The following is a 27,636-nucleotide window of genomic DNA, read 5'->3' as shown; positions in this document are numbered from 1 at the left end:
GGCGCGGTCGGGTAGAGCAGCAGGAAGTGGAGCAGGCTGGGGAGGAGCCCCCGCGTCGGCGAGGCACGAGGGACGGAGAGGAGGAGGGCACAGCTGAGCAGAGCAGCAGGAAGCAGAGTAGCCTGGGGGAGTGGGCCAGCGGGAGGGACAGAGAGGAGGAGGGCACTGTCTGACAGAGCAGCAGGAAGCGGAGCCGTACAAGGGGAAGCGGGCCAGCATCAGCCTCCACCGCCGATCTCGCCGTCTCGAGCACTGGCATCGATAGGGAGCAGAGCAGGGAGCACAAAGCAGAAGCAGCAAGGGGAGAGGATGAGGTTGCACTTGCAAAACGAGATTCGGGTGCGGTGGAAGGAATCTTCGTGCAAATAAGAATGTTGCGCTAGTTTTTTATCCATGCGTGATATTTTTGCTGGTGATAATATGTGGACGACACCGTGCCACTGTCCATAGAAGGGACGCGCTGTAAGAGTAAAAATCACCGGTAAGAGTACCAATATTATATAGGTTCCTCACTGCTGTTTTGCATTAGAAATGCCCTAGCTAGCCTTGGAGCTAGATTGGCCAAACCCCATCACAATCCACTGCCGTCACCATCACATTATAGGAGGAAGGGGGAGGAGACCCCCTAGAAAGAAGATCAGCGAGGCCGATCGAGCGAGCCCAATAAACCAAGGGAGATGTTTGCGGCTGCTAGCGAGATGTGTGCCTCCATCATGCCACACCATGTGATGCGAGGAGCCTCTGCAGCCTCTCCTCCCCCTACTACTTCCAAGATGCAATCATGCTGCCCCAGCAAGCTCCTCGGGCCCTCGGCCGCCATGATTGCCACACCGCACCTCAAGAGTCGCCTCCACCTACCTCCAAGAGGAAGAGGCCGGAGAAGCTATAGTCGATGAGAAAAGCGGGGGCGGAGAGAGAAGGGCGGCGGCGTGCGAGGGGGCCGCGGAGGAGGAGAGAGATGGGGAGGTGACAGAAAGCGAGAGGGAGAGAGATGCATGGTGCATGATGATGGCGTGGTTGATCTGCTCTTGTACTCCTCTCATGTGAGTCAAGAGGCCATCATCAGATCGGTGCAGTTCTCCTGGCTCCTTCGTCTTCTTCCTCCAGCAGACTAGCTCCTCTCCCTTCAGCTTCTTTTGTACGCTGCGCCATGGCTTTGGGGAATCAAGCGTCTTGGTCCGAAATCCGTCTTCTTTCCAGCTAGGATCTACGTACTTGTGCGAGAGTATGTCATGCTATGCTATATCTGTTACTCCTACCTGTTCCTATTCTGCCTTCTATATATGGTTTGTGCAAACAAGATTCGTTTATCTTGATTGATTTCTTTCGGTCTTTATTTTGAAGTTCTATTCATGTAATATTTCATTATTGGTTATGTGGATTATTTCTCCTCTTTGAGCTATTAACTCTAGTTAAAGAACTTCGATGATTAGTTTTGATGCATACGTGTATCTTGATTGACTGATGATCTGAATATATCCAACCGTCTGTCTAGAGAGATAACATGTCACATAGTAGCAGGAGATGAACGACATGAAATACATGTGCATCTTCTAGCTTCGATCCATATATATCTTTGATATCTTCTTGTTATAGATGCTTCTCTAATAAGAACTTGTAAGTTTAGCTTTACCTTACTTTTTTACATATACTCATATCTTTTATTTGTGAGAAAAAAAGGAGCGCTGTTCATTACATGCTACTCTATGCGACAAATTAGAGCCCAACCGTATTCACAAATCACGGGCATAAGTAAGACCAGGCCTGCTAAACAAGATCCTTTGACTGCCCCAGCTTTGCATATCTGTGAGAGGTGCAGCTGCTGCCAAAGCAAGAGCTAGCCCCTACTAGCATGTCATGATAACGTATCGGCCAGCAGTTAGCTGAGGCAGTCCTTCTAGCTTCACATGCATGTCTTTCTTTTCCAATGCAATGGCATTGCAACAACTCCCAATGCGAGGACTGAAATCCGCGCTATGACAGGGAATGAAATAGCTAGTTTACTGCTGAAAACAGAATCGATCATTTGTCATTGCATTACTATCCACTCATATGCATTCTCAAATACTTGTGTCCACCAGTGTTTTCTGGGGGAAAAAATTCTCTCTACGGGCCTTATAGTTGAATACTTGGGTTATCGATACCCTCTTATATTATTAAGTTTAAATAATGGATATTAATTGTTTTTAAGTTTGTAGTGAAAACATCACTGGGTTGTGACTTATTTGTTGCTAGACGGAGAAAATCCAAATGAGGAATCAACTTAGTTGTTATTATATATTAACATAGTTTTTTCTACTAACTACTCCAAATGAGGAGTATGTAATTTTACTTTTAGGATAGGACGTAAAGATATTTAATGGCTGAAAATATATTACCTAGTAGAGATAAGCATGGTCTGGTTCTACCTAGATGCTTTGCATTCTTGGTAATACACAAAGGTTCATTTGGAAAATTATATCAATCTGTAACTATTTAACAAATAAATTGTGAATTAGGTCAGCAAAACATCACATTTTCATTTTTGTCTCTTCATGTATATGTTATAAACCTCGATTACAAATCTTATACTACAATATTCTAATTGTCTTATACATGGGATCTTGTTAATTAATGGCATTTCTAAGTTTGTTGCATTCTACATTTGATTAAAACATTCTGCTTCATTGGTTGCATCTTGCATGGGAGAACTGTATCTAACGTACGGCTAGGAATATACTTCCTCCGTTCATGATTACTATTTGTTTTGGGTTTTCTAAGTACATAGATTTGATATACATTTAGATATATATTATGTCTAAATACATAGTAAATGTTATGTATCTAGAAAAACTAAAACCAATAGTATTTTGGGACGGAGGGAGCACAACTTTTGTTTTATAGATGAACGAACTCATCTATCGAACTTCATTACCAGTTAGTAGTACATGTATATCTGTCAATGCTGGAGACATGGAGTAACAGCGTAGCACAATAAATTAGACGACTTGCTTGCAAAGTAGTTATCAAAAACTTAAATAAGTTCTATCTGTTATATTCCTACTAGTAGTTAAGGAATATGTTTGAACTTTGAGTTAGTTAGGATGTTTTTGGTGCATAGCACTAGCTCCCTAGCTAGTAATTGTTGTTTATTAGTTGAGCGACATTATCTTTGACAAATGATGAATGGCATGAAGCCTATATATGCAAAATATAGTAATGTTTATACTAATTTGAAAGCTTTTTAAGACAAATCTAGCCATGTCGTTCTCAAAGGTTTACTTTAAAAATGTTGGAAGAGATATTTGCATTTAAGTTAATACTATTGAGTAGATGCAACCTGGAATGAGATGGAGTATATTGAGCTTCAAAATATTGGGTTCTTTCACCCAGAGAGGTACGGGCCAACAGTAAGTTTGCTTTAGTTTGGAACTTTATAGTGGAAATTTCATTGGCATAGGGGGTATGAGGATAAGGCGCATTATCTTCGTGTGTTTGTAAATCCTCTTGCTCTCATCCTAGTCCCAGATGGATATGTACGTCTTGTTACGAACAGCTGATAGTGCATGATCGAGGAGACGATGTTGCGAAGCCAACTTAATTTGTCAATTGTCATAGAGATTAGCCATGCACGATCTTCGTTTAGTTCTATTTGTACAGATTTACCTCTCTGAATCGTACATTGAGCTCGTTCGTTCTCGTTCTATAATGACTTTTTTTAAAAAAAAAAACCGTGCTGGTCTAGTTTTTCAGATATACGTACGCTGCTATGGATCAGTATAGAGAGCCCATGTTTCGACCGTACGTGCCAGCGAGTAGTCGACCGTTCCCTGCACAGCGCTGCTCGTAATCGGGTGAGCATTTACGCCGATGGGAGCATGGACCGACCTCGGGCCATCATGGAAGTCGCGGGCGTGACCATCCCTGAACCCTGATCCGAGCAAGATCGCCATCACCAGGGCCGTCAGGTCGGGGTAGATCCATAAATGAAGAAAGGAATTCGGAATTATTCCTCGCTTTCAAGGGGGGCCTTTGCTGTTTGCTCCGTCCTACCGCGCCTACCAAACGCGTGGCCTACTGTAACAAATGACGTGGATCCTGTACGTACGCCTGCCAGCAGCTCCGCCGACGACCGGCGAGGAGCCGGCCGGCCGGCCGTGGGGCAACGCTTTCGCCGTGCTTAATTGCACGGGGAATGTAGATGGACCTGCCACGCAGCCCGGTCGCTAATCCGTCGTTGTTCTTCAGGTACTTGCGTCGCATCCGGGAGGAACGACGAGGATGGCCGCGCGTTCACACGAGCAAATCGTCTCCGGGCTCCGCGCCGTACGCGCTACGTAACGTACCGGACGCTGGCGGGCGTGCCAACCGCGGCGCCGGCCGTAGGCCGTATGCGCCTTCGTTTTCAACGGGGCCGGCGCCATGCACAGCCCGGCCTGTGCTGGTTCCCCGGGCCGGCGAGGTGTCGCTGGGTTCGAGCGTCAGGCGGACCCTAGCGTGGCGTCGTTGGGGAGATCCCACGAGCTCGTCGCTGATCCACCCCACCCGCGCGATCACCGCGTCTCGTGTCGTGCGACTGGCGCGGCGGCCCGGTAACAGCGACGGCGACTCCTCCTCTAGTCCCCCTTCGCAGGAAGCTAGCCACGGCGTCGCACGCGACCGAGCCGATGCGATATGCGTGCGGTCACGGACTCACGGCCTCACGCTGACCGTGCGTGCAGTGCGATCGGCGCGCGATAGGAGAGGTCGTCGCACCGCCAGTCCGCGCCACAAGCGAACCGGGCCGAGGCCGACCAAGGCGCGACACTCCTTGTGCCTCTTAAACTGCGGCCCATACCATGGTGCATCGCGCGTGTCGCCGCCGGCCCCGCACGGGTGCTCGCCTGCTCGTGCTCGTGCTGATCGGCGGCTGCCGGCTGCCGAGTTGCTCCCGCTCCCACCGTGTGAGAGCACCTTGTCACTCACAAGTCACAACCAATTAGAACACTTCCATAGTTGCAGACTTGTAGCAAATATATACAACATTCTGACAGGGAATTCCCCATTGGAACTTTCTGAAAGCTCCGGCTGCCAATCCACCATTCAGAAAAGGGGTCAATCAGAGAAAATCAGGTTCAACCCTGTCCGTTCCGGCACACATATTTGGCTTAATTGGAAGCCCGGTTGTAGCTTCAGCATCATCATCATCTACATTACCGCCATTGCTGGCACCGAGCTCTGCCATGCTGCCGGGTTGCCACCAACGTCCACTCCACTGGGCACTGGCCACTGGCGTCGTCACTGTCATGCTCAAGCTCGACAACCGGACCTGGACGGCAATCACACGGCACGAGGGTGGAGAAGACACGACGGTCGACGGTTACAGATGCATACGGGACCTTTTTCTTTCTTTTCATGCCCAATTCTTAACCCAAAAACTGCGTGGCACATGATGTATTTTCAATTCTTCCCTTTGATGGCCATTTCTACTGATATATTCCATCGCCAGTTCGATCGACGTCACGCGAGTACGCGACTCCATCCGGATCTCGATCGGCCTTTGGCCGATCATTGGTCAATGGACGACGGCTAGCCGGCTAGGCAGGCAGTCAGGCAAGCATGGCGTCCGAGCTTACCGGCCTCGCCGTGGTCTCGGCCGCCGCGGCCGAGGCCCTGTCCTACGCGCGGCTCGCCACCTCGTGCCTGGCCCCCGGGACCCCCCGCCTCGCGGCGCACCGACCGAGCTCCGCGATGCTGCCAGTGCCAGCACTGCGGGTTGCCACCACCGGGCGCTGGCATCATCGTCGTTGCGATGCTCAAGCTCGACAACTGGACGGCAATCGCACGGCACGAGAGTGGAGAAGACACAACGGTTACACATGCATACGAAACCCTTTTCTTTCTTTTCATTCCCAATTCTTAACCCAACCTGCGTGGCGCAGGATGCATTTTCAGTTCTTCCTTGCGATCGCCATTTCTACTAATATATTCCATCGCCAGTTCGATCGACATCACGCGACCTCATCCGGATCTCGATCGGCCTTTGCCCGCCGTGGTCATTGGTCAACGGACGACGGCTAGCCGGCAAGGCAGTCAGGCAGGCATGGCGTCCGAGCTAGCGGCCCTCGCCGTGGTCTCGGCCGCCGTGGCCGGGGCCCTGTCCTACGCGCGGCTCGCCACCTCGCGCCTGCCCCCCGGAATCCCCCGCCTCGCGGCGCTCCTCCCGGTGCTCCTCTTCCTCCCCATCCTCCCCTTCGCCTTCTCCTCCATCCACCTCCGCACCGTCTCCGCCTTCTTCCTCGTCTGGCTCTGCGCCTTCAAGCTCCTCCTCCTCGCCGCCGGCCACGGGCCGCTCCACCCCGCCCTCCCGCTCGTCCGCTTCGTCGCGTGCGCCGCGCTGCCCATCAAGGTCCGCGACGACAGGCAGCAGCGCCAGCAGCCGCCGTCCCGCTCCCTCCCTTCAGGATTCCTGCTGTCCTACACGGCCAAGGCGGCGCTCTTCGCGGCGCTCGTCTCCGCCCGGTGCTACAGATCCCGGATGCCCGCGTGCGCCGTGCCCGCGTTCGACGGCGCGCACGTGTACCTGATGCTGGAGCTCTTCCTCGCCTCCGCGGCGGCGCTCGCCCGCGCGCTGCTGGGCGCGGAGCTGGAGCCGCAGTTCGACCGACCCTACCTCGCCTCCTCCCTCCGCGACTTCTGGGGCCGCCGGTGGAACCTCATGGTCCCCGGCGTGCTCCGGCCCTGCGTGTACCGCCCCGTGCGCGCCCGCCTCGGCCCCGCCGCGGGCGTGCTCGCGGCGTTCCTCGTGTCCGGGGCCATGCACGAGGTCATGTTCTACTACATCACGCTGGAGGTCGGGACCGGGGAGGTGACCGCGTTCTTCGCGCTGCACGGCGCGTGCGCGGTCGCCGAGCGGTGGTGCGCGGCGCGGCTGGGGCCGCGGCGGCGGCTGCCGCGCCCCGTGGCGACGGCGCTCACGCTGGCGTTCGTGGTGGGGACCGGGTCGTGTCTCTTCTTCGCGCCCGTGATCCGGAGCGGGCTGGACAAGGCCATCGTCGCCGAGTGCGAGGGGATGCTGGCGTTCTTGGAGCGGGCTGCCCGGAATCTGGCCGCGGCGGCACAGTTGACTTGATTGAACCGTGTAATCCAATTTGGTTGCCTGCAGAGTCAGAGATTGCATAATTGAGAGCAACGTGCTGATACGCGGTTTAGTGAGACTGGCGTATCGTGTATAGCAAGATTCAGAAATCAGAATGACAAGGTTCAGTAATGAATACTTACGGTAGTGTTCGCAGTGTCGATTCAGAAATCAGAATGACAAGATTCAGCAAGATTCAGAGATTACAGTCGTTGATTCCTAATACTGTTTGCAGTGTCGATTCAGCGTTTTTTTTTAGAGCAGTGTCGATTCAGCGTTGACAAGGTTCAGTAATGAATACTCGAAACTCGAAAGCAATCCTTTTCCAGCGTATGCTTGAATCTGGTCAGGCTATGTTCAGCATAGTTTGCAATTTCTATCCGGTTTCAGTCGATAGATCATCGGCTGCTGCTAGGGCGTCACAACTGACAAGTGACAACCGACGGAATTGATGGTGCCTCCGTGGCTCGCCGCGCCGGCGGCGGGCGACTTGTGTCGTCGGGCAAAGCGGCAGGAATTATAACAAGAAGCGCTGGGGCGACACAGAACAAATTGACGCGGGCCTCAACAAAAAGAAGGATGGGCTCAAGTAACTGGGCCTACTCTTGGCCCAGCAACGCTGCTGCATCACTTCGAAATTTTTTTTATTTTTATATTTTTTACGAATTTGCAGAAATAAATAGACGATTCGAAAATTTACAGATTTGGATCCTGCCGCCGGATCAAATGGCGGTTGGAGTGGTGGATGTAGGTACCGCCGTTTGAAATGACAGCAGCTGGTTACCACTGAGTGAAAGGGCGGTAGCTGGCTACCGTCGTTTGAGCTAGCCAATTCGCACCAAAGGCCGGTTTTGTCCATTTTATTGTGTGGAGGCAGCTATAACCAGTTCAAACAGCTATAACCGTATGCACTGGCTGTAAATTATTTTTTTATTTTGTTTTTATGTAATTTTTTATGATAGTAAAAGAAATCAAGTTACATTGGAAGCACTAAATATTTTGGAAGCACTAAATATTCAGATGTGTCACTATTGGTTGCAATGTGAAACTTCATAATTTAAGAGAGGTAGAGCGCTTCGAGAAAATAATTGAAAATGAATGAACTCCCGACCATTAGATGCATAGCTGTTTCCAGCGAAATTACAATAGATAGATACGAAATTCGTGCACAACATACGAACACCAACAACTCTAGAGTGAACAATTAATTATAGATTACAGTGTCATGTGTGGCACTGATGCTATCCTAAACATGTGCCGTTGCTAAATCTAACATGCCTTAGTTAATTGGAAAAGCTGGGGATAGAGCCATCTCTACTTTCTAGTAGAACTGGCTTTGCGAGAGCTGGGAGGACCCAGCCTCATAGTAGCCAACACCCCCAGAGGATGGTGGAGACGGGAGGTGATCCTTGTTGTGGTGGTAGGGGCACTTGCACCATGGATCGGTACAAATCAAGTCACGTGCGATGTTAACCACCCAAGGATTTGCATCAACTTCGGATTGAAGATACTCGACCTTACGCTTGAGGTCAAAGATCTTACTCTTGAGGTAGTGGATGTACTCTTGGGTTGGCTCACGAAGTGGAGAATCGGCCCACTTTGCGTAGCAGTAGATTCCTTCATCGAGATAAGACTGAACGTGATGTTAGTTTGTAGCACGAAAAGCTTAGGAAGAGTAAAGAAGTAATAACTTGCATACAGGCATTGAAAGAAATGCCAGCTTTCACCACTGTAGCCATCAAACAGTTAGACGACACAAGCCACGTCATGGTGACACGTTAGCCACGCATCATGACGGTTGTCATAAGGCCTAAGGGAGTTTGGAGGGGCGTAGTCAGCCCTGTTATATAGAGGGAAGTCGTCGAGGGGTGCCTCATACTCCGTTGGACCAAAAGAACCTGGCCAAGTGATGGTGGGAATAGGAACATCCCCTCCTCCCACGACCTCTCCCTCTTGCGGATGCCATTATTCTTGCTCCTGCTCACTGGTGTGGAAGGATACGGGAAAGGGAGGTCCAATATAAGGAGTGTTGAGATGGAGATGCATTGTGCCCCATGTGCTCAGTACCCTGTCGTGTTCAATCATTCTGAAAAAAGGTTAGATATAGGTTTTGCAGAGGTGCAGGGACGTAGGGCTCAGTGTCGAGTCCCATCTGCCTGAGAAGGCTCACGTTTAGGGTCATTGCAGTGTATAGTGTAGGCTTTTCAGTGAGGATTCATGTCAGTAGTGGTTTAGTAGTATTTGAGTATTGTACTGGCAGCAGAGCAGTAAAATGGGAATAGTGTGGAATCTGAGTACTCGAAGCATGGAGACGAAATGTTATCACGGTACAAACAATGGTACAATGGCATCCGAGGCGCCTAACATGACAAAGCTAAAGAGCACCTTCCCTAGAATAAAATGTTGTAGGTAAAGTAAATTGGTGGAGCAAAGGTAATGTTCTACTGGGTGAACCGGGGAAGTTTCTCCTTCCTCGCTGTTCTGGAGGAACATTCTGCTTCTTCATCTTTTTCTATCGCTCTTTTTCCTTGAGGAGTTGCACCTGACGAGTTCCTACCGTTTCAATGCTGCCTCTTGAGCACCTAACTAGTCGCGCTGCCTCTACAGTTCATCCTCCTTGCCCTTCAAATGGATCTGTTGTTGGCGGATGCATCGCTCTTGCTTGAGCTGAGTAGCACGTACCGCATCTCGAGCCGCTTCCGGCCTACCATAGTATTGGACTTTGGTTTCTAACACCACTGGGATTATAGGCACCTCCCCTGCAGACCTAGTGTCTATCCATTCCATAAATGTGTATACTTGCATGTTCAATCCTGATTAGTTCACGGTACCGGTACATAGAAAACATATTCAAAATGTTTATGAACGGACTAATCTTGAAATCATCATCAATGTCGGGACACTTGAAGTACCTACACCCCTTATTCTCCCTAGGTATGCGATCCTCCCATACTTGCAACAACGCACGGAAGCTACAGTGGCATTTTGGACGCTCATTCCATAATGGAACCCCATATTTTTCTATGTCTCATATGAACTATAACATAAATAACTAAGCTAAATCCAATACACCAATAAACCTATATTTTTCTATGTCTCATATGAACATCTAGATTTCATCTACTAATTACTACTATACCATTTATATAGCTACTACATCAACTACTATATCTACCAACTATGAGTTAATATAAACTAGAGGATTTGTGATAATACCTCAAACGAATCGAAGATCCAGAATTCAATCTCCACTTCCGTTCCCCCTCCCTTTCTGTCTCTTCTCCTCCCTCCCTCCCTTCCTCTTCTCTCTCAGCCGCACACTCGCTTCCTCTTCTCTCCCGGCCGCTCCCTCCATTCCTCTCGATTTCTGGAAACAGGCGCGCGCACGCACGCACGCTTGGGGGCGGCCGCTCCGTGGCTTTTAAAGGCGCGCGCACGCACGCACGCTTGGGGGTGGCCGCTCCGTGGCTTTTAAAGACGCAGGATAGCTACCGTTGAATCAGGCGGCGGTAACGATCCCACTCCTACCATTTGAATTGGCGGCACCTGTTACCACCCCCTGGTGGAACCGGATACCGTCGGATGGCACGGTGGAAATAGCCTCATCCCACGCGCGGCTGGAACATGTGTGCCAACCGCTGGACCAGAGGGCGGTAAGCAGATTTGGCAGTTGACGTGGTGCACGCACGAAGCTACTGCCATTTCACCCGGCGATATCTTTTCTTACCACCGGTTGAGACGGCGGTAGTCGTTTACCGCCATTTAATCCGGTGGCAGGGTCCAATTCTGCAAATTTTCAGATGGCTTATTTATTCCTACACATTCGTAAAACAGATATATAAAAATAAAAAAAAATCCATCGCTTCATCATATCCAATCGTAGCCGCAGCCTCCGGATCCAACGGTCCTCCGGACCCCGGGTGGACGTCAAATGAAATACCGTCCACCCCCGACCCTCCTGGCGCGGCTCTGGTGCTCGCCTCGCCGCCGCGCTTGGCATCGCCGGCACCCACGACGTCACAACACGCTTCCCTACTGTCATCTCCACGGCCATCGGCGTCGCCTCCGCCCTTGAACGCGCACCTCTCCTGACCCCTCGCTGCGTTGCGCTCCGCGACGGCGGCATATCCCCGCCGTACGTCGTCCTTCGTGTCCGCGCCCGCGGTCCGTGCCATCGGGACGACAACGACAGCACCGCCGCGCGCATTACTGCCGCCTGAAGCCCTTACGCGTCAGTTTACATGTCCCAACTCCGCTGCTTGGCGGAGCGCGAGGGGTCGCTGGCGTTCCTAGAGTGGGATCGCCGGAATTTGGCCGCGGCAGCACATTTGGTTTGATTGATCCGCCGTATGGTACTGACAACCCAATTTTGTTGTCTGCAGAGTCAGAGTTTGCAAATTGACAGTAACATGCTGATATGCGGTTTAGTCAGGCTGTATCTCGTATAGCGAGTTTCAGTATTACAGTCGTTTCGTTGGTTCCTAATACTCATTGTAGTGTCGATCCAGCATTAACAAGGTTCATTTTGTATTCGGTTCCAGTCGATTAACAAGTGCTTATCAGGCGTGGTGCCTGCGCGGCTGCTGCTAGCCAGCTGCCAGCGGGAGGTAGGAGCGTCACAACTCACAACCGGAATCTTCCGCCGGGCGGCTCGGCAACGGCGACCCAACTTCAAATCCGTAGTGCATTGCCCGCCGGCCTGACGAACAGCCACAAACTGCGCTGGAGAGCTCACAAACTGCAGCTCCCCAGCGGTCGGACTGCGCTGTCGACGGCAGCCACGCGCCAGACTTCCTCGCAGTCGCAGCGGCTACGTGCGGTAGTGACGTGGACGTCGACAGCAGTGGCGTAGAGGCAACGGTGGAGCTGCCTTCTACAAGAGACACCGGCACCATGGAATGCGTTTGGGATTGCGTTTCATTCTGACATGTGCATCCTAGACCGCAGCACTGATGTTGGTTATCGTTCAAATGGCATCAGCTATAACTAGGAGATCCAAACAGAGCTCTCGAACAGATCTACCTCTTCCATGTTACAAGATCATCAGAGGCGATCGATACATTGGCGCACAAAATCTTGCTACTCTTAAGATGATATGATGAGTTCATGACACCACCAGCGTGCCATGAAGCCCATGATCCATGCTTCCTTTGAAAGGGATCCCAAGCCGAGCAAACTCGACTATGTACAGAGAATCATCGTTCAGCTACCGTTGCTGGAATCCTCGCCGTCAGAGTCCAACTTCCACCACGGCTTCCCCTTCGACTTGCGTGCCAACTCCTCGGCACCATCGCCGTCGCTGTCCTCGAACACCACCTCTTCCTCATCGTCCTCCTCGTACCTCCACTCTAGCCCCTTGAGCACATCCCTGTCCCGCCACTTCCCAGACACTGACGGCGCAGCCGTCCTGGCCTTCCCTGTGATCACCTCCGCCCAGCTGAACCCCACGTCCGCCCACCTCGCCAGCCCGGACTCCCCGCCAACCACCACCGATCGCACGCCCCTCTCCCTCGCCACCCGAAGCAGGGAGGCGAGCTCGTCTTTGCCAGAGACCAGCATCAAGCACCCCACGGACCCTTCGTCGAGCACCTGCTGCGCGCGTTCCCGGAGGGACGCGGCGGGGGTGCGTGTGAGTGCGACGCGGACGCCGGCGCGCCCGATCTCGTCGGCGGGGGTGGCGGCGGCGGCGTCCGCGCCCGCGGTGAGCTCGCGGGCGGCCTTCTCGTACTTGGAGAGCTTGAGGGAGAGCGCGGCGGCGAGGCGCACGCGGCGGTCGCCGCGAGAGGAGTCGATGCGGGCGAGGCGCTTGGCGTGCTCGCGGGCGTGGATGGCGTCGAAGTGGCGCAGCAGGGCGTCGCGGGCGCGGAAGCGGCGCCCGCAGACGCGGCAGAGGTGGGTCGTGGCGGCGGGCGCGGCGGGGGCCGGGAGGCGGTGGCACGGGTGGACGAAGGCAGCGGAGAGGCGGAGGCGGCCGAAGGAGGTGGCGGCGAGGTGGAGGCGCACGGCGGCGTCGTAGAGGGGCAGCGTGGTGGGGGGACGCGACGCGGCCAGGTCCCAGAGGACGGCCACGGCGGTGCTCGGCTTGCGGGCTGCCGGTGCCGCGGCGGTCGAGAGGGAGCGGGAGATGGGCGGGGCGAGAAGTTTGAGGGCAGCGGTGAGGACGCGGCGCCGGAAGAACGACAGCGGCCGGAGCATGGGGGAGGGAGTCGCTCCCGGAAAGGGGGCTTCCGCGGCGGCGCGAGTGCTGATCGTCATCGGGCGTCGCCGCATCGGGCACGGTTCCAACTTTCCACCCCTATCGCCCAGCGGGCGTGGCAAGTGGGTCTTGGCCTCTTGGGCCGAAATGGTTGGCAGTAAACTCTTGGGGCTCCTAACACGTACGCGGTTGAACTACAACGAACGAAATCGTGTTGCGTCTTGATCCAGTTTAGCGTTCAGATAACGTGTTTCGAAGGAGGCAGACCCGCAGACATGTCTATACTATCAACATGCCAATTACGTAAGAAACTATAGCAGTGATGCAAGCAATAAGTCAATAACTGGTTATTAAAAACCAAACACGCAAATACGTGGATGTGGTAATTCAGTAGTTGATTTAAATATGAATGTATGCATAGTTCACTGACGACTCTGATAGGCTGTCAACGAGGCTGATACGGCAATAGGCCAGTACACAGTACAGTGTCTGATACGATGACCAACCACTCGATGATACTAAGTTTTCAAAAGACGCATTATGCATCTGGGTTCCCAGCTTGGTGAAGCATTTACATCTTCTGCATGATAACGGAGTTCGCCAGGCCAGCTTGCTCGACAGTCTGCGTTGGGTCAGCCAGCTGCTTGGGTGGGAAGCCAGTCTGCAGCTGATACGTCCTTGCAGCTCCGGGCCGGGATGCGTCGATGAAGGACCTGATGTCCCCCACGGTGTGGTGCATGTTGAACCTGGCGACCATACGAGTGCCATCAGCCAGCCTCAGCTGTATGGATGTAAATGGCTGGGAGTCGTCTACGACAAAGCTGGTGGACCTCGAAGCAGCAGGGGGTGCTGAAGTGGGAGCAGCAGGAGCAGGTGCTGAAGTCTCATCTGTGGAAGGTCCACCGCCAAGGGTTCTTCCAACACCCTGGAAAGCTGATCGGGGCCTTATAGGTTCCTACATGAACAAAACAAGAGAGGATAAATGTACTGGACTTGAGGTATTGCTGATGCAACTGGGTCAACCGTAGATGGATGAAGGGTGGAGGACTCACCCGGTAATCTTCGAGTCTTTTCATAACATTCACATGAACTGGTGTGGTTCTATCAGCAGGCTCCAGCTCCTGGGGGCACCGGGACATCTTAAGGCTCTGAAAACCAAACAAAGGTACAGTTGGCATGAATTCATTCAGCTATGAAGAACTAGTATGGCAACCACTTCATCAAATTTACAGTTACATGTTCCACTGAAAAATAAGCAGCCAAACAGTATGTGATGACCTCTTACAATACTTAACCAACAACTTAAATAACAGCTCAACAAATCCTTATATTGAAAGAGAACAAACGGAACAGCCCAACATTATGCTGTACAAGACATGCATATCAGGGACGAAAATCACAGAGAACCAGCAATGCAACAAACAAGTTTACATTTTTTTTCCTGGCACAGTAAGGCTGATGTCTGTCTCAAGTTATAATGAAGATTTAAGGGTGTTTTGAGATTCCAGCTTATATATCCAGTCAAAGTTAACTTGGCTGAATGGCTTACGGAATTAATAGCATTTTCAAGATGATAACCTGTTTAAGGCCCTGCTTGTTTAAGCTTGCAGATTGTGGATTGCTTGCAGTATCCAACGATCTCCCTTCATTTACTTATTGGTTTTGACATTTCTTCAGTCTCTAATGCAAATCTTCGACCATTGTTCTACTAGCTCCATTTTATGTGACAAATTTTAAACTTCAGTTTCTGAAGTTTGAGAGCACATTTTTAAACAATATCTACTTGACTACAAGGAATCACCTCAATGAAGTCTGCATTTTCAGGATCATCATAGGCTCTCAGTGGACCATCATCTACACTGAAACCATTGTTCCACAAGTGTATAACGTGGAGTATGTGAACTGGTTCCTGAGGCGCAGGCGCAGCAGATGGTGTTGTCTCCCCTGAAAGCAGTCGGCCAGTCCCTGTAAAGCTCCTCGAGCTGGAAGATTGGCTATCAAGAAAAGGGGGTGGCGCTTGGACAGCACCCGTCTGCCTAGCTTGTTCAAAGATTGCGTCAGAATCATTCCTTCTTGTTGGATCTTGAACAAGCATCCCACTGCACGTATATAAAGAAAAATTACTTGAAGAACACAAGATCAACATTAAAAAACTCGAACAAAACCCATACTAATCATTGTGGACATCTTCTCTAAGCCAATTATGGGACTAAACATTACAGAGATCTTCTTCCCAATATTTTGCATTAAGTCTAGAGGGAACAAAGTGTGCTACGTAAGTAGAACGTGATGCCTCTGCACTTAACAGATAATGCACCATAAAGGGTTATATTGTCCGTAGCATACATGGGACGTTAACTATGAATATAGTTCCATTTTGATAGGCCTTCATTATGTAGAAAAGCTTTAAAAAGAAACAAGAAGCTCAGGTGCTACTGGTAGGAATTTTCCTTCCTATTGGCTTCCCACATAAAGTCCCCCCCCCCCCTCCATGAGTACCAACCATGTTTTAATGGTACCATATTCTACATATTTAAGACTGAAAGAACTGCCCTAAACACCAGACACATGTCGGGTTTTATTTCATTCTTTCGTAGAATCATGTATGCACATCATGCTATACTTGAAACTGAAATAATCAAGCATTGTGCCCAAAAAAAAATTACTAGGGCATGTCCCCTCTCCTGTAACTTTTTTCGCTGACTCAAGTAGAGCACTCAGATTCACGTGTACAAAAACAATTTTCAGTACCTTCAGGCTTCAGTGGCTATGTGCAGTGTTATCTTACCCACATCTAATGTTTACGATTCCTTTCATCAAAATCACGACCAAAATAGCCATAGAATGATAAGGAATTTCATGGTAACCTAAATAAACTAAAGTAATCACAACAAGAAATGCATTCTTTGCTAGCACATCATTACATGTGTAGAACAGTTTTCCATCATGATTCGAGGGATGCACCTGATCGATGGATATTTTCACTACTAAATTTGGTCAGAATATGTACCACAAGTTTGAGCTCCATGTTTTTCAATATCTAACAGCTGCATTGATTTTGTGTTGAGGTGCAAAGAGCATGCAGCTTAATAGTAGTGTAGGTGTGGGTGACTTATATTTTTCACCTGGTGACTTTCCATGGACAGAAATATATCACATAATCCAAAATCAACAAGCTCACTCACACCAAAAGTATGCTGAGCGTAATCCAATCATGCATAGTTCCGACCAAAAAGTACCGCACATAAAATTCAACACAAATTTCCGGTAGGTTGCAACTGATGGGCATCAACTGCTACCGTTCAGACCACATCTGTAGTCCCGGTTGCCCCAAATGGCCATATCTCGCACGGCTCGCATGTCAAACAAAATTAAATCCACGCAAACTAACAGATGAAACGCCGAATAAACCTAAATCCAGCGATTTCACCCTGAAGCCCCTTCTCAAGCTAACGTCTCGACCTAACAGATCGTAAAATTAAGAGGCTGCGATTCCGATGCCCACACGCACGATCGCCAGGGAATCCCACGAGTAAAGTCAACCGGGAGACATATAACCCGCAGAGAGAGACCGAGATGCACCTCTTCTCGCCGCCGGTGTAGTACTCCTGGGGCTCGTCGGAGTCGCTGCCGCTGCCCCCGGCGCCGGGGAAGCCGGCGGGCCCGCGGTTGATGTCGGCGAGCGTGCGGATGGTGGGGCCCCCGCGGCCGCCGCCGCTCGCTGGCTTCTTCCCGCCGTTGGAGGCGGAGCTCATCTCCGACGAGGTGGGGGATCGGGGTCGCGGCGAGTGGGTAGGGTTTGGTTCGCGCTTCGCGTCGCGTCGTCTCGTATGTACTCGCGGAGTCGAACAGCTCTGCTTCGGGGTGGGTCGATAGAGAGGGCTAGAGGCTTGGGAATAGGAATATACGGGGCTGCGGTTGCGGAGGTATCACGCACGCGTTCCCCCCGCATCGTCGGAGTCGGTGCTCCGTATCGTCTGGCCCGTTGGGCCGTAAAGAAACGTGGACGGCGGCACGCATTTAGAAACAAGGCCTGATCAGGCCTATTTCGTAGTCGAAGCCCATTGGATAGAGGCTGAAAAATCTGAGGAGGGCCTCCACCAGAGAACGAGCCCAATTAACAAAGGTTAACACGTGGTTTTCGTTCTGATCACTGATCAGGGCAAGTACATTATTACATTGCCGACCCTGAGACATTGTGATCAACCATTGTGCACATAAAGTCTGGACGGGATACTTAAATTGCCAGGCGTTTATGTGCTAATAAGGTAATCTATATCTATATTGCGGTTGTTTCTTCCCACCGTCATAATTATTTTGCAAAAAAATCTCTTATTTTTTTCGTAATCAACCGACAGTCCTGGGAGTTAAACCGTCACCGTTCGTTTTTTCTCTCTCCTGTCGTCTTCTTTCTTTCTCCATCCCGCACTCCCTTCATGAGCCCAAGCCAAGCAAAACCAGCAAGCAGCGAGCCTACCCCTCCTCTTTCTGGCAGCCCCTTTGCTTCCGGTGCAAATCGTTGTAGGTGACGGCAGCTGAAGGCACTGGTGACGATTCCCCCTCCTGCAACTCTCCTAGTGACGCGGGATACAAGAAATCTACGGTGCAAGGCCATGGCGCGGTAGCTACAAAGCGCAAGCGTCGAGGGAGGTTGCCCCTTCCTCTTCCTACGCCGACGCCGCGAGCGGCGGCAGTCACGCCCTTCTGGTCCATCCTCCGCGGCGGCAGTCACGCCCTTCTGGTCCATCCTCGCAGGCAGCGGGGAGCTCAAGCTTGGCATCCGAAAGATTGATTTGGGAAGCGAAGAGCTCGAGCTTTGTGTCTGAAGCTCGGTTTAGGTTGCGGGGAGCTCAGGAAGCCCAATTTGTGCTGTTCTTCACCGTCAACCCGGTCATGTTCGCCATGGACAACACCAGCAGTGACGACTGCGAGCCGCGGCACCGCGGACGCGCGGGTTGCAGCGGGAAGCACGTGCGGACGGCAGCACTGCAGACGCATAGGGCGCACTGGGAGCTTGAGGGGTGGTAGAGGTCGAGGGCAAGGTTCAGGCGGGTGGCGGCATGGCAATGGTGAGCTCGAGGAGCGTCGTTGGAAGGTTGGATGAAGTTGTTGCGGTGTGGCCACGGCGAGCTCGAGGGGCGGCGACCCCTCCTCTTCGCGCACCATCCTATGGCGGCCATGCGAGGCCAAGGGCATAGTGGTAGGAAGGTGCTAGGCCGGCGGCCGCCATGGATTGCTGGCCTGATGTGGTCCCGCAAAAAAGTCTGGGAAGAAACGTCAAATCCTTCAACGCGAATTTGGTCGAGTCTTTAATTTGTAGGTCAAACATTTGGTCATCATTAACTATATTATGAGGAGCAAATTGCATAAGGATAATGTTGATTGCTCATGTTTCTTGAAGCAACTATATTATGAGGAGCAAGGATAATGTTGATTGCTCATGTTTCTTGGAGCAACTAGGCCATGATGTGAGGCTGTCAGGCCCAGGCATGGATTGTTGAGTATATTATAATTAAGGACTGAGCATTTATTTTTAGCCTTGCAGTTTTTTTTTCTTTTTACATGTTGAAAGTTTTGTGGGCAATCTCTCATGTTCATAGTAACTTGCATATTCATAAAAACTAAGATAGAAGTTTTTGCGTGGGGCAGCACGGGCCGTGTGCCACGAGACAGGAGGGAGGCACGCAGCGAGCGTGTAGGTTGGGGTGCTGCCATGGAAGCGTCCGATGGATTTGACTCCGGACGTCCGAGCGCTAGCGTCGTTCTTTATTTATTTTTCATTTTTTTTACCTTTTTGCAAGAACAGTTTTCGGATAAGGCTGCAATAATCGTGAACGCGGACCTGGCGTCGGAGCACCCGGCGGTGCCGGGGCCGACGTTGACGGAGGTGGAGGAGGTGAAGATGGTGGCGAAGCTGCTCCCGATCTGGTCCACCTGCATCCTCTCCTGGACGGTGTACTCCCAGATGAACGCCTTCACGATTGAGCAGGCGTCGCGCATGGACCGCCGCGTCGGCGGCGGCGGCTTCGTCGTCCCCGCGGGGTCCACGCCCGTCTTCCTCTACCTGGCCATCCTCCTCTTCACCTCGACCAACAAGCCGGGAGGGCCTGAGCTCGCTCCAGCGCGTTGCGGCGGGGCTGGTCCTCACCACGCTCGGCATGGCCGTGTCCGCGCTCGTCGAGAAGAAGCGCTGCGACGCGTCGGGCGGCGGCGCCGGCGTCGCCATCAGCGCGTTCTGGCTGGTCCCGCAGTTCTTCCTGGTGGGCGCCGGCGAGGGGTTCGGGTACGTCGGGCAGCTGGAGTTCTTCATCCGGGAGGCCGGCCTCCCGGATGAAGTCCATGAATGAGCACGGGCCTGTTCCTCACCACGGTGTCCATGGGGTTCTACCTGAGCAGCGCGCTCCTGGCCGCCGCCAGCGCCGACACGGGGGGCGCCTGGGTGCGGGACAACCTGGACGACGGGAGGCTGGAGCTGTTCTACTGGATGCTCGCCGTGTTCGGCGTGTTCAACTTCGCGGGGTTCCTATGGTTCGCGAGCCGGCACGAGTACAAGCGGGAGGCGCCCGCCGCCCAGCGGCCACGGCGATAGCGGCGGCCGTGGAGCTGACGGACCAGCCCGTCCAGCCGAAGGAGGAGGACGCGGTGAAGTTGGCCGTGGCAGTGAATATGATCGACGTCTAGGTGTAAATAAAGGGATGCCCGTGCGTGCTGCCGCTGTGTAATCGACGTGACATTGGCTGCCGTGTATTTCCTTTGTGTAAATTTCTTTTTCCTTAAGTTCTTGCAAAGAAAGCAGCAACAAAAAATAGTTAGGCAAATTTTGGCATTTTTTCTTTTTGCAATTTGCATGTCTGTTAAGAGTTGAATTTGGATACTTTTAAACACGACATAGAAAAGATCAACAATTCAAATAGAGGAATGATCAACAATTGTACGGATTAGAGTACAAAAAAGTAATTTAATTCTGTTATGATACATTTAGATTTGAAGAACTGTTAAAGAGATAAAATCGTCGGTATTGATAAACTAAACACACAATTAGGACACCAATGATCTAAATGGTATTTCAGACAGTATTATCTCATCGGTGGTTTCTCGGACTAGCTAGCTAGATTCTTAGACGGGCAGCTTTTTCAAAAAGCTCCAGCCCCCTCAAACATAGCCATATAATCTGTCCCGAAACATGTCATTAATGGCACTAGGACGTTGCTCAAAAATCTTCTAGTCTAGACGGGCCAAAAGAGATATGCCTTCAGCAGAAATACAAATGTGATGCCTAATATGATCATTTCACATGACACAGCCGGCCTAGTTACAAGTTTTTAGGATGCACGCATCTATATATCGTTGTACATCTTTCTACTTAACTATTTGCAGGGGCAGGTTTAGAGGAAATAATGAGGGAGGGCACCTCTTAAGAGAAAATAGATTATCAAGACTTTAACATGATAAAAATTTGTTGACTCCTTTAGCATAAAATTTTTTAAGCATGTGCCCTAACTCAACGGTCCGCCCAGTTCATATTGTCGCCCTCATATAACCCACCTTTATCGATGGGCCTGTTCGCTTCAGCTTATAAGCCGGCTGAAAAGCTGAAACGGCTGATTTGTTATGAGAGGAAACCACTGTTTGGTGGCTAATAAGTCGGCTGAATAAGTTGAAGCGAACAAGTCAATCTTATCTTAGCAGCTCATAGATAAACTAAAAGCCTAGAGAGCAGTACACAGGAATCAGTTACAGAAAGTTTAAGCATTTGAGCAGGAGATTGAGATATTCACGCATCTTATATTTCCACGGTAAAGCTGTAGATGTAGTCACGCAACGAAATAGGTGTGTGAATTCACACAACAGTAGCACGAGAAAACAAAAAAGCTCTCAATCTCCTGTGATATGAACCCGCTAGGGGTGATTCCCGATCTTTCGATGAGAGATGTGTGGATAACTCGATTGGTGGATGGAGACGACGTTCACGGCCCGACTACAGCCTTCCAAGCTGCGCCTTAGCAACCGATACACCACCTCCAATGGCTGCCGCGATCTTGTGGAGCGCGTCACCCGGCCACTAGGGCACTCGTCCTGCAAGCAATCGAAGAACAAGCAAGAACAAGTAGAACAAGCAACTCAATTGCAAATATGAAGATGGAAACCAATCTGAAATCACAAAGTTGGGGTTCCGAATCGAGTAGAACGGATGGTCTAGTCGACACACACGTCTACAAGGAAGTAGCAATGGCTAAACTTTCAACAAAACAAAACCCAATCTGTTCGTGGCGGCTCTAATCCTTATTAATACCTAGGAGGACGACCAGGGGGGTGTTGGGGTCGTGCTCCAACCCTAGGACACGTCCCTAATGGACCCAACTTGATACACGGCCCATCGGGCCAAAATAGGGCGACGCAGCACGTGTGGACAGAAAACCTCTCGGTAGTATTTCGATGATTGCGGCTGCCTCAGAATAGATATGGACATGAGTCCGGATCCATATGAAAATAGACTTCATAAGGATTCCAAGGAGTACTTGAACACCCAAAATGGAGTCCGGATGAGGTCGTGGCGGTCGTTGCAAGTTGGGCCGGAACTGTAGTCCGAATCCAGCACCAAAACGTGTTGGATTGGATCTCTTTCTTTCCTTGGGCCAAAAGTGACGTGGTGGCCTGGTGGAGGACGTTAGGAATACTTTGACTTGGCCCCCAATCTACTTCTTTGGTCCTCCATACCTTCCATGTGTGTTTAACACTATTTTTGATCCATGTATGTATTTCTAAAATTGACAACGAATAGACATCATGGTGCAGCATCAATTCATCAAATGTATCATATATAATTATGATAAAGAATTGTTTCACCTCGGAGTCAAAAGATGCCAATATGATTGTATCCGAGCATGTGATGTCCTCATCATCCTGGCAACATCAACTACGAGTCTACGACTACGCTCTCGTTCGCTGTCAGCAGAGACGTTCAGCCATCGACAGATCACAGCCTTTTTTCTGCCAAAAGTCGCGGAGAGATGGCGACTCTGGCGCCACCCCACGCACCCACCAACCGGTGTGCGCACGGGTTGCGGCTCGGGGCATCCGCGCCCATACACCACGACGTGCGCGTGCGCCAATCTTCTTGCTCCTCACATGGCGAGCGGGCCACCACCCATCTCTCAATCATCGCGTCCTGAGACGCCCTCGCCTTGCCCAGCCCCAGTAATTATTAAAGCAAATCGCGAATCACGGCGAGCTGGGAGGGAAATCTTGGATAATCCACATCCCGATTTGATTAGTACTGCACCAGTAGCAGCGTCAGCACACTAACCCCCCCGTGGCGACGTGACGCGACGAGCACTAGCGGAGTCCAGATCAAAAAGGTGGTGCGGCGCGGCGTTATACCCCACCCCTCCCTGACCCGCTCGTGCTCCTCGCTCGCCGTTCGACCACCAAACACTTGCCGCAGTCCAGCCAGAGCCAAGGCAATCTAGTGGCGGCGGCGGCAGCAGCAGCAGCAGGGCGCTCCTCGGCTCCGCTCCATCGCGTCGCCATGGCCGCGCCGCCGCTGGTCCCGCGCCGCGGCCTCTTCGTCGGCGGGGGATGGAGGGAGCCGTCCCTCGGGCGCCGCCTCCCCGTCGTCAACCCGGCCACCGAGGCCACCATCGGTTCGTCCGGCCCGCGCTCCCCCTTCTCTCCCCTTTCCCCCGATCGCTCTGACAGCGTACTGTTAGCACGGCACTGAAGCTGAACTCGGCCTTTTGTTTTTGTTTTTGGGTGGTGATCGGCGAAGGCGACATCCCGGCGGCCACGGCAGAGGACGTGGAGATCGCGGTCGCGGCGGCGAGGGATGCGTTCTCGCGCGACGGCGGGAGGCACTGGTCGCGCTCCCCCGGGGCCGTGCGGGCCAAGTTCCTCAGGGCGATCGCCGCCAAGGTGACACGATTTAACCCATCTCTGTCTCAAGTAGCTGGTTGATTTAAGTCTGTTGGAGCCGTGAACTATCTCGTTGCTGTGTGAACAGAGTTAATTTTAGGGCGACTAGGAAGGAAGAACGGTTTTAGCTAGTAGATTAGAGTGTGATAGATAGCTTTTGGATAGAGGGAAAAAAGAGACCCGTGATCGAGATGGATGACTGCTGAACAATTGTTAGATGACTATGACTCTTTTGTTTGGCTAGTCATCTGGTACCATTTTAGATTTTACTAATGTTGATTTGTTTGATTGTTATGTATGAACTTCTTCTACTCTTTGGGTCCGCTAATCTTCTGTACAAGTTGTAGCTTTGAGGTAATAACAGGACAGCAACAGCACAGGCTCCCATCATAGACAATATTGTTCCTGCTATGCCATGGCAGCATGGCACCAGCATCGGCTATACTAGTCTTTCAGTACCGCGTTGCAAAATCTTATAATGTAGATGTTCTTCAGCTATTAGCCAATGGCATTGGATGCTACTGTTATCATTTAAGATCAGTTTGTGTGTGAACGTGGAAGGTTTACTGTTTATGCTGTTCGATGCATTTAAAATGGAAGATGCAAATGCTGAACCTCTGTTAGTATGGGGAAAATTTCCCATTGCTATCTGTTGGATGGTTGTTTTAACTGACATTAAATTTCTTTAAATGTTGTTGGTGGGTGCAGATTAAAGATAGGAAATCTGATCTGGCTTTGCTTGAGACACTTGATTCCGGGAAGCCTCTGGATGAAACAGTTGCAGATATGGTAGCTTCAGTTATTTGCACTCTGATCTTCAGCGTGCCTGAAGAAACTAGATGATCCGTGTTTTAATCAATGTCTTTACATTTTATATTAGGATGATGTTGCTGCATGCTTTGAGTACTATGCTGATCTGGCAGAAGCTTTAGACGGGAAACAACATTCACCAATCCCTCTACCTATGGAAAATTTCAAGTCCTATATACTCAAAGAACCCATTGGGGTTGTTGGACTGATCACTCCTTGGTATGACATCTGCTTAATTCAACATGTTCTCCAAACATTTAATTGCATGTTGGTCCATGAGTGTATGCAGATTCCATAGTGTATCAAATATCAAAATATTTTGATATTTCCATTAATCCTTTTCTTCTAAAAATCAGGTGTTTTGTGGTTTGTACCGAATTAATATTTCTTTTTTATCTTTACATGTCGAGGGTTTGTGTTTGATAAATAAGAAGCAAGTGGACATTCTGAAGTCCTATAAGAGGTCGCCCTTTATGTTTTATATGAGTAACTGAATAATTGATAATTGTATTTAGCAATCATACCAAGATCATTTTGCATTGGTTTCATTTTGTATCTCGTAGTTTAATGTCTTTGAGGTAGCTGCTATCAGTTATAAATGAAATAGCTTCTGTTTTTACGAACAAATAGGTTCTATGTGATCTTTTCTCCAAGTGTAGCATGCCATGACCATTTAGAAATGTGTTTTTTCTTCTCCAAGCCCCTTGAGGCCATGTTTCAACCTTTTAGTCGTTATGTTCATTTTCAATTGTTGACCCCTTTAAAAAATTAGGGATATTTTGAGTGCATTTACCCTATCACTTGAACGTTGACATGCATCCTATTCTTATAACATAGTAGTTGACGAAGTGTAGCTGGTTCTGTTGGTGTTTTGTGCAATTGCAGAGCATCTAGTAGAATCAGTGGACTGCCTCCCGCAGGTTTTTTTTTAGATGATCATTCTGATTCATTTTGTTTTTCCATGTGTAAATGAAGGAACTATCCTCTGTTGATGGCTACTTGGAAGGTTGCACCTTCCTTGGCTGCTGGGTGTACAGCTGTGTTAAAGCCATCAGAGTTGGCTTCTCTGTAAGACTTGATACCTTTGAAGTCACTTGTACAATTGTTAAATCCTAGGACTAAAATCTGGTCTAAATTCAGGACTTGCTTAGAGCTTGGTGCAATATGCATAGAAGTAGGCCTACCTCCAGGTGTGTTGAACATAATTACTGGTCTGGGCTCTGAAGCTGGTGCTCCATTATCTTCACATCCCCATGTCGATAAGGTCAGACCTCTTTGTCAATGAGTATATTCATATGTTCATGGACATCACGTTATCTGAATGATTATAATCAGTTCTGGAGTCAAGTTTTTGTGGCCCTGTTTTGTAGGTTGCTTTTACTGGAAGTACAGAGACTGGTAAGAAGATAATGACTGCTGCTGCCCAAATGGTTAAGGTCTGTTCTCTATGTTTTTAGTTCCCTATCCTTTCTCAGTAAATTTCCACACCCTAAATAAATTCCATCAACCTGTGTTGAGATGCTTTTGTTGATAAAAAAACCTGTAAATCATGCTTTCTATTCCATATAATCCTTATTCCATTGTTTATTTGTTTTTCAACAGCCTGTTTCGTTAGAACTTGGAGGCAAAAGTCCACTTATTGTCTTCGATGACGTTGACATTGACAAAGGTCTCTTCCTCCCTCTCACGTTTCACTATGCCCCTAATTTTATGCCAAATTTTGTTTGCTGTACTAATGTCTCACTGAATTTAAATCAGCTGTTGAATGGGCCATGTTTGGGATCTTTGCGAATGCTGGTCAAGTCTGCAGTGCTACTTCTCGTCTACTTCTGCACGTATGTAATCCTTCTAGCTGTTTTGGAGGTCAAGTAATATTTCTAATACATGACATGAGGAAATTCACAGGAGAAAATAGCAAAGCAGTTCTTGGATAGATTGGTCGCATGGGCAAAGAATATCAAAATCTCCGACCCACTGGAGGTAGGCTGCAGGCTGGGGTCTGTTGTCAGTGAAGGGCAGGTAATGCTTATGAAGTGCATAACGCTTGTTGAAGTGTTGTTGCAAATATGTACCTTTTCTGAATCTGTAAAGACTTCAATGAAAAGATTGTGCCCAAATTTCGTTCAAAAAAAAAAAGATTGTGCCCAAATCAAATAACTGTTCAATAATCATGACAATAGTGATGGCATCCTACGCAAGAAACTCTTAATAGTTTTACTTCTTTGAACATTACCCTGCCGAAAATATAGTTCTATGCAGTTATGTTTCAATACGAACTTAGAATAGTCTGGAGTCGGGACAGGGCCTACTTGCATGTGGCATTCACAGCTCCGCATGTCTTAAACTGAAGAACTGCGCCATTGTGTAATACAGCAATTCTTATTTAGACAACTGAAGAGCTTTGTTTCATATTTCAGTATGAAAAGATAAAGAAGTTCATCTCAACTGCAAGAAGCGAAGGTGCCACAATTTTGTATGGCGGTGCCCGACCACAGGTAAGCATCCTTAGCTAGGTTATCCGTTTTTGGCTCCTTGGCTATTGATCCAATTTACATTGATCAACTGGCAGCACCTCAGAAAAGGGTTCTTTATCGAACCTACAATTATAACAGATGTTAGTACATCAATGCAAATTTGGCGAGAGGAAGTCTTCGGACCAGTCATCTGCATCAAAGAGTTCAGGACAGAGAGTGAAGCTGTGGAACTCGCAAATGATACTCAGTGAGTCACTATTGCATGATCGGAATATGGAAAAAGAAAAAGAAAACCCTTTCATGCCTATATTATTTATTCACCTTCTCTACCAATTCTTTTCAGCTATGGTTTAGCTGGTGCAGTGATCTCTAATGATGAAGAGAGGTGTGAGCGCATTTCAAAGGTAACTTAGTATGGCATGAACATTGGTTTCACCTCCTGATTAGTTGCAAGGATCTTAGAATTGTCATGGAATGGAAAGATTCACTCCGCAACACATGTAAAATCTGTCACCTGCAGGCTCTTCATTCTGGTATTGTTTGGATAAATTGCTCGCAACCAACCTTAGTCCAAGCTCCATGGGGAGGGAACAAGCGGAGCGGTTTTGGTCGTGAGCTCGGAGAATGGTGAGTGCCGCATTACTACGCATCAATATTGAAAGATCGCACAATTTCGTTGTCACCACTGCTAAATAAAAGGTTTTCGCAATCCGTGCCCTCTGAATTGTGTTCGCTGTTCCTTTCAGGGGCCTTGAGAACTACCTGACCGTGAAGCAAGTCACCAAGTACTGCTCGGATGAGCCATGGGGATGGTACCAGCCTCCATCGAAGCTGTAAACGGATTCATGCCAGGAAAAATGAGCGCATCACACTGAAGACACAACATCAATCCTGCGCATGGACAGAAACTTGTGAACAGTACAGTGCTCTTCCAATAAAAGCCCTTAAAGCAAAGCGGCTTGTACTGCTGCTAACGAATTCAGGACAGAGTGTACCTTATCATGGGCTGTCTAGTCTGCACTCTTTATCATTCGCCATTTCACACTGGTGCGCAGTTGCTCTAGACAAGATCGGAGTGAAAAGATAATTGGATAATCTTGAGACTTAACGATATTTAACGCAACCTCTTTTCCCTTTTTTTAACAAGA

The 27,636-nt window shown here is 49.8% G+C and overlaps 4 protein-coding genes across 4 annotated transcripts; 2 read left to right on the top strand and 2 right to left on the bottom strand.

Moving 5' to 3' along the window:
* Positions 1–4,984: 4,984 nt before the first annotated feature.
* On the top strand, positions 4,985–7,408 carry LOC101754939 (probable long-chain-alcohol O-fatty-acyltransferase 4). The gene has a single exon (XM_004975825.3). It carries the CDS (start codon positions 6,062–6,064, stop codon positions 7,088–7,090), a length of 1,029 nt encoding a protein of 342 aa, XP_004975882.1. The 5' UTR covers positions 4,985–6,061; the 3' UTR covers positions 7,091–7,408.
* A 4,890-nt stretch (positions 7,409–12,298) lies between these two features.
* LOC101754533 lies at positions 12,299–13,291 on the bottom strand. The gene is made up of 2 exons (XM_022828522.1): positions 13,100–13,291; positions 12,299–12,910 (listed from the first exon to the last, which is right to left on the bottom strand). Exons 1-2 carry the CDS (start codon positions 13,289–13,291, stop codon positions 12,299–12,301), a joined length of 804 nt encoding a protein of 267 aa, XP_022684257.1.
* A 333-nt stretch (positions 13,292–13,624) lies between these two features.
* Positions 13,625–17,176, bottom strand: LOC101754142 (plant UBX domain-containing protein 4). Its single transcript, XM_004975823.2, has 4 exons — positions 16,875–17,176; positions 15,094–15,391; positions 14,345–14,440; positions 13,625–14,247 (listed from the first exon to the last, which is right to left on the bottom strand). The coding sequence occupies exons 1-4, from the start codon at positions 17,045–17,047 to the stop codon at positions 13,864–13,866; spliced, it is 951 nt and encodes a 316-aa protein (XP_004975880.1). The 5' UTR covers positions 17,048–17,176; the 3' UTR covers positions 13,625–13,863.
* A 5,467-nt stretch (positions 17,177–22,643) lies between these two features.
* LOC101753329 (betaine aldehyde dehydrogenase 1) lies at positions 22,644–27,629 on the top strand. The gene is made up of 15 exons (XM_004975822.4): positions 22,644–22,936; positions 23,062–23,204; positions 23,913–23,993; positions 24,085–24,233; positions 24,990–25,082; positions 25,155–25,278; positions 25,385–25,450; positions 25,617–25,683; positions 25,773–25,849; positions 25,920–26,033; positions 26,432–26,509; positions 26,584–26,735; positions 26,832–26,892; positions 27,009–27,115; positions 27,235–27,629. The coding sequence occupies exons 1-15, from the start codon at positions 22,822–22,824 to the stop codon at positions 27,323–27,325; spliced, it is 1,518 nt and encodes a 505-aa protein (XP_004975879.1). The 5' UTR covers positions 22,644–22,821; the 3' UTR covers positions 27,326–27,629.
* The last annotated feature ends 7 nt before the right edge of the window (positions 27,630–27,636 follow it).

Source organism: Setaria italica, chromosome VII (genome assembly GCF_000263155.2).
Source record: "Setaria italica strain Yugu1 chromosome VII, Setaria_italica_v2.0, whole genome shotgun sequence".
Lineage (NCBI taxonomy): Eukaryota > Viridiplantae > Streptophyta > Magnoliopsida > Poales > Poaceae > Setaria > Setaria italica.
Note: the sequence above shows the minus strand (reverse complement) of the source record. Positions and strands in the feature narration are given on the sequence as shown.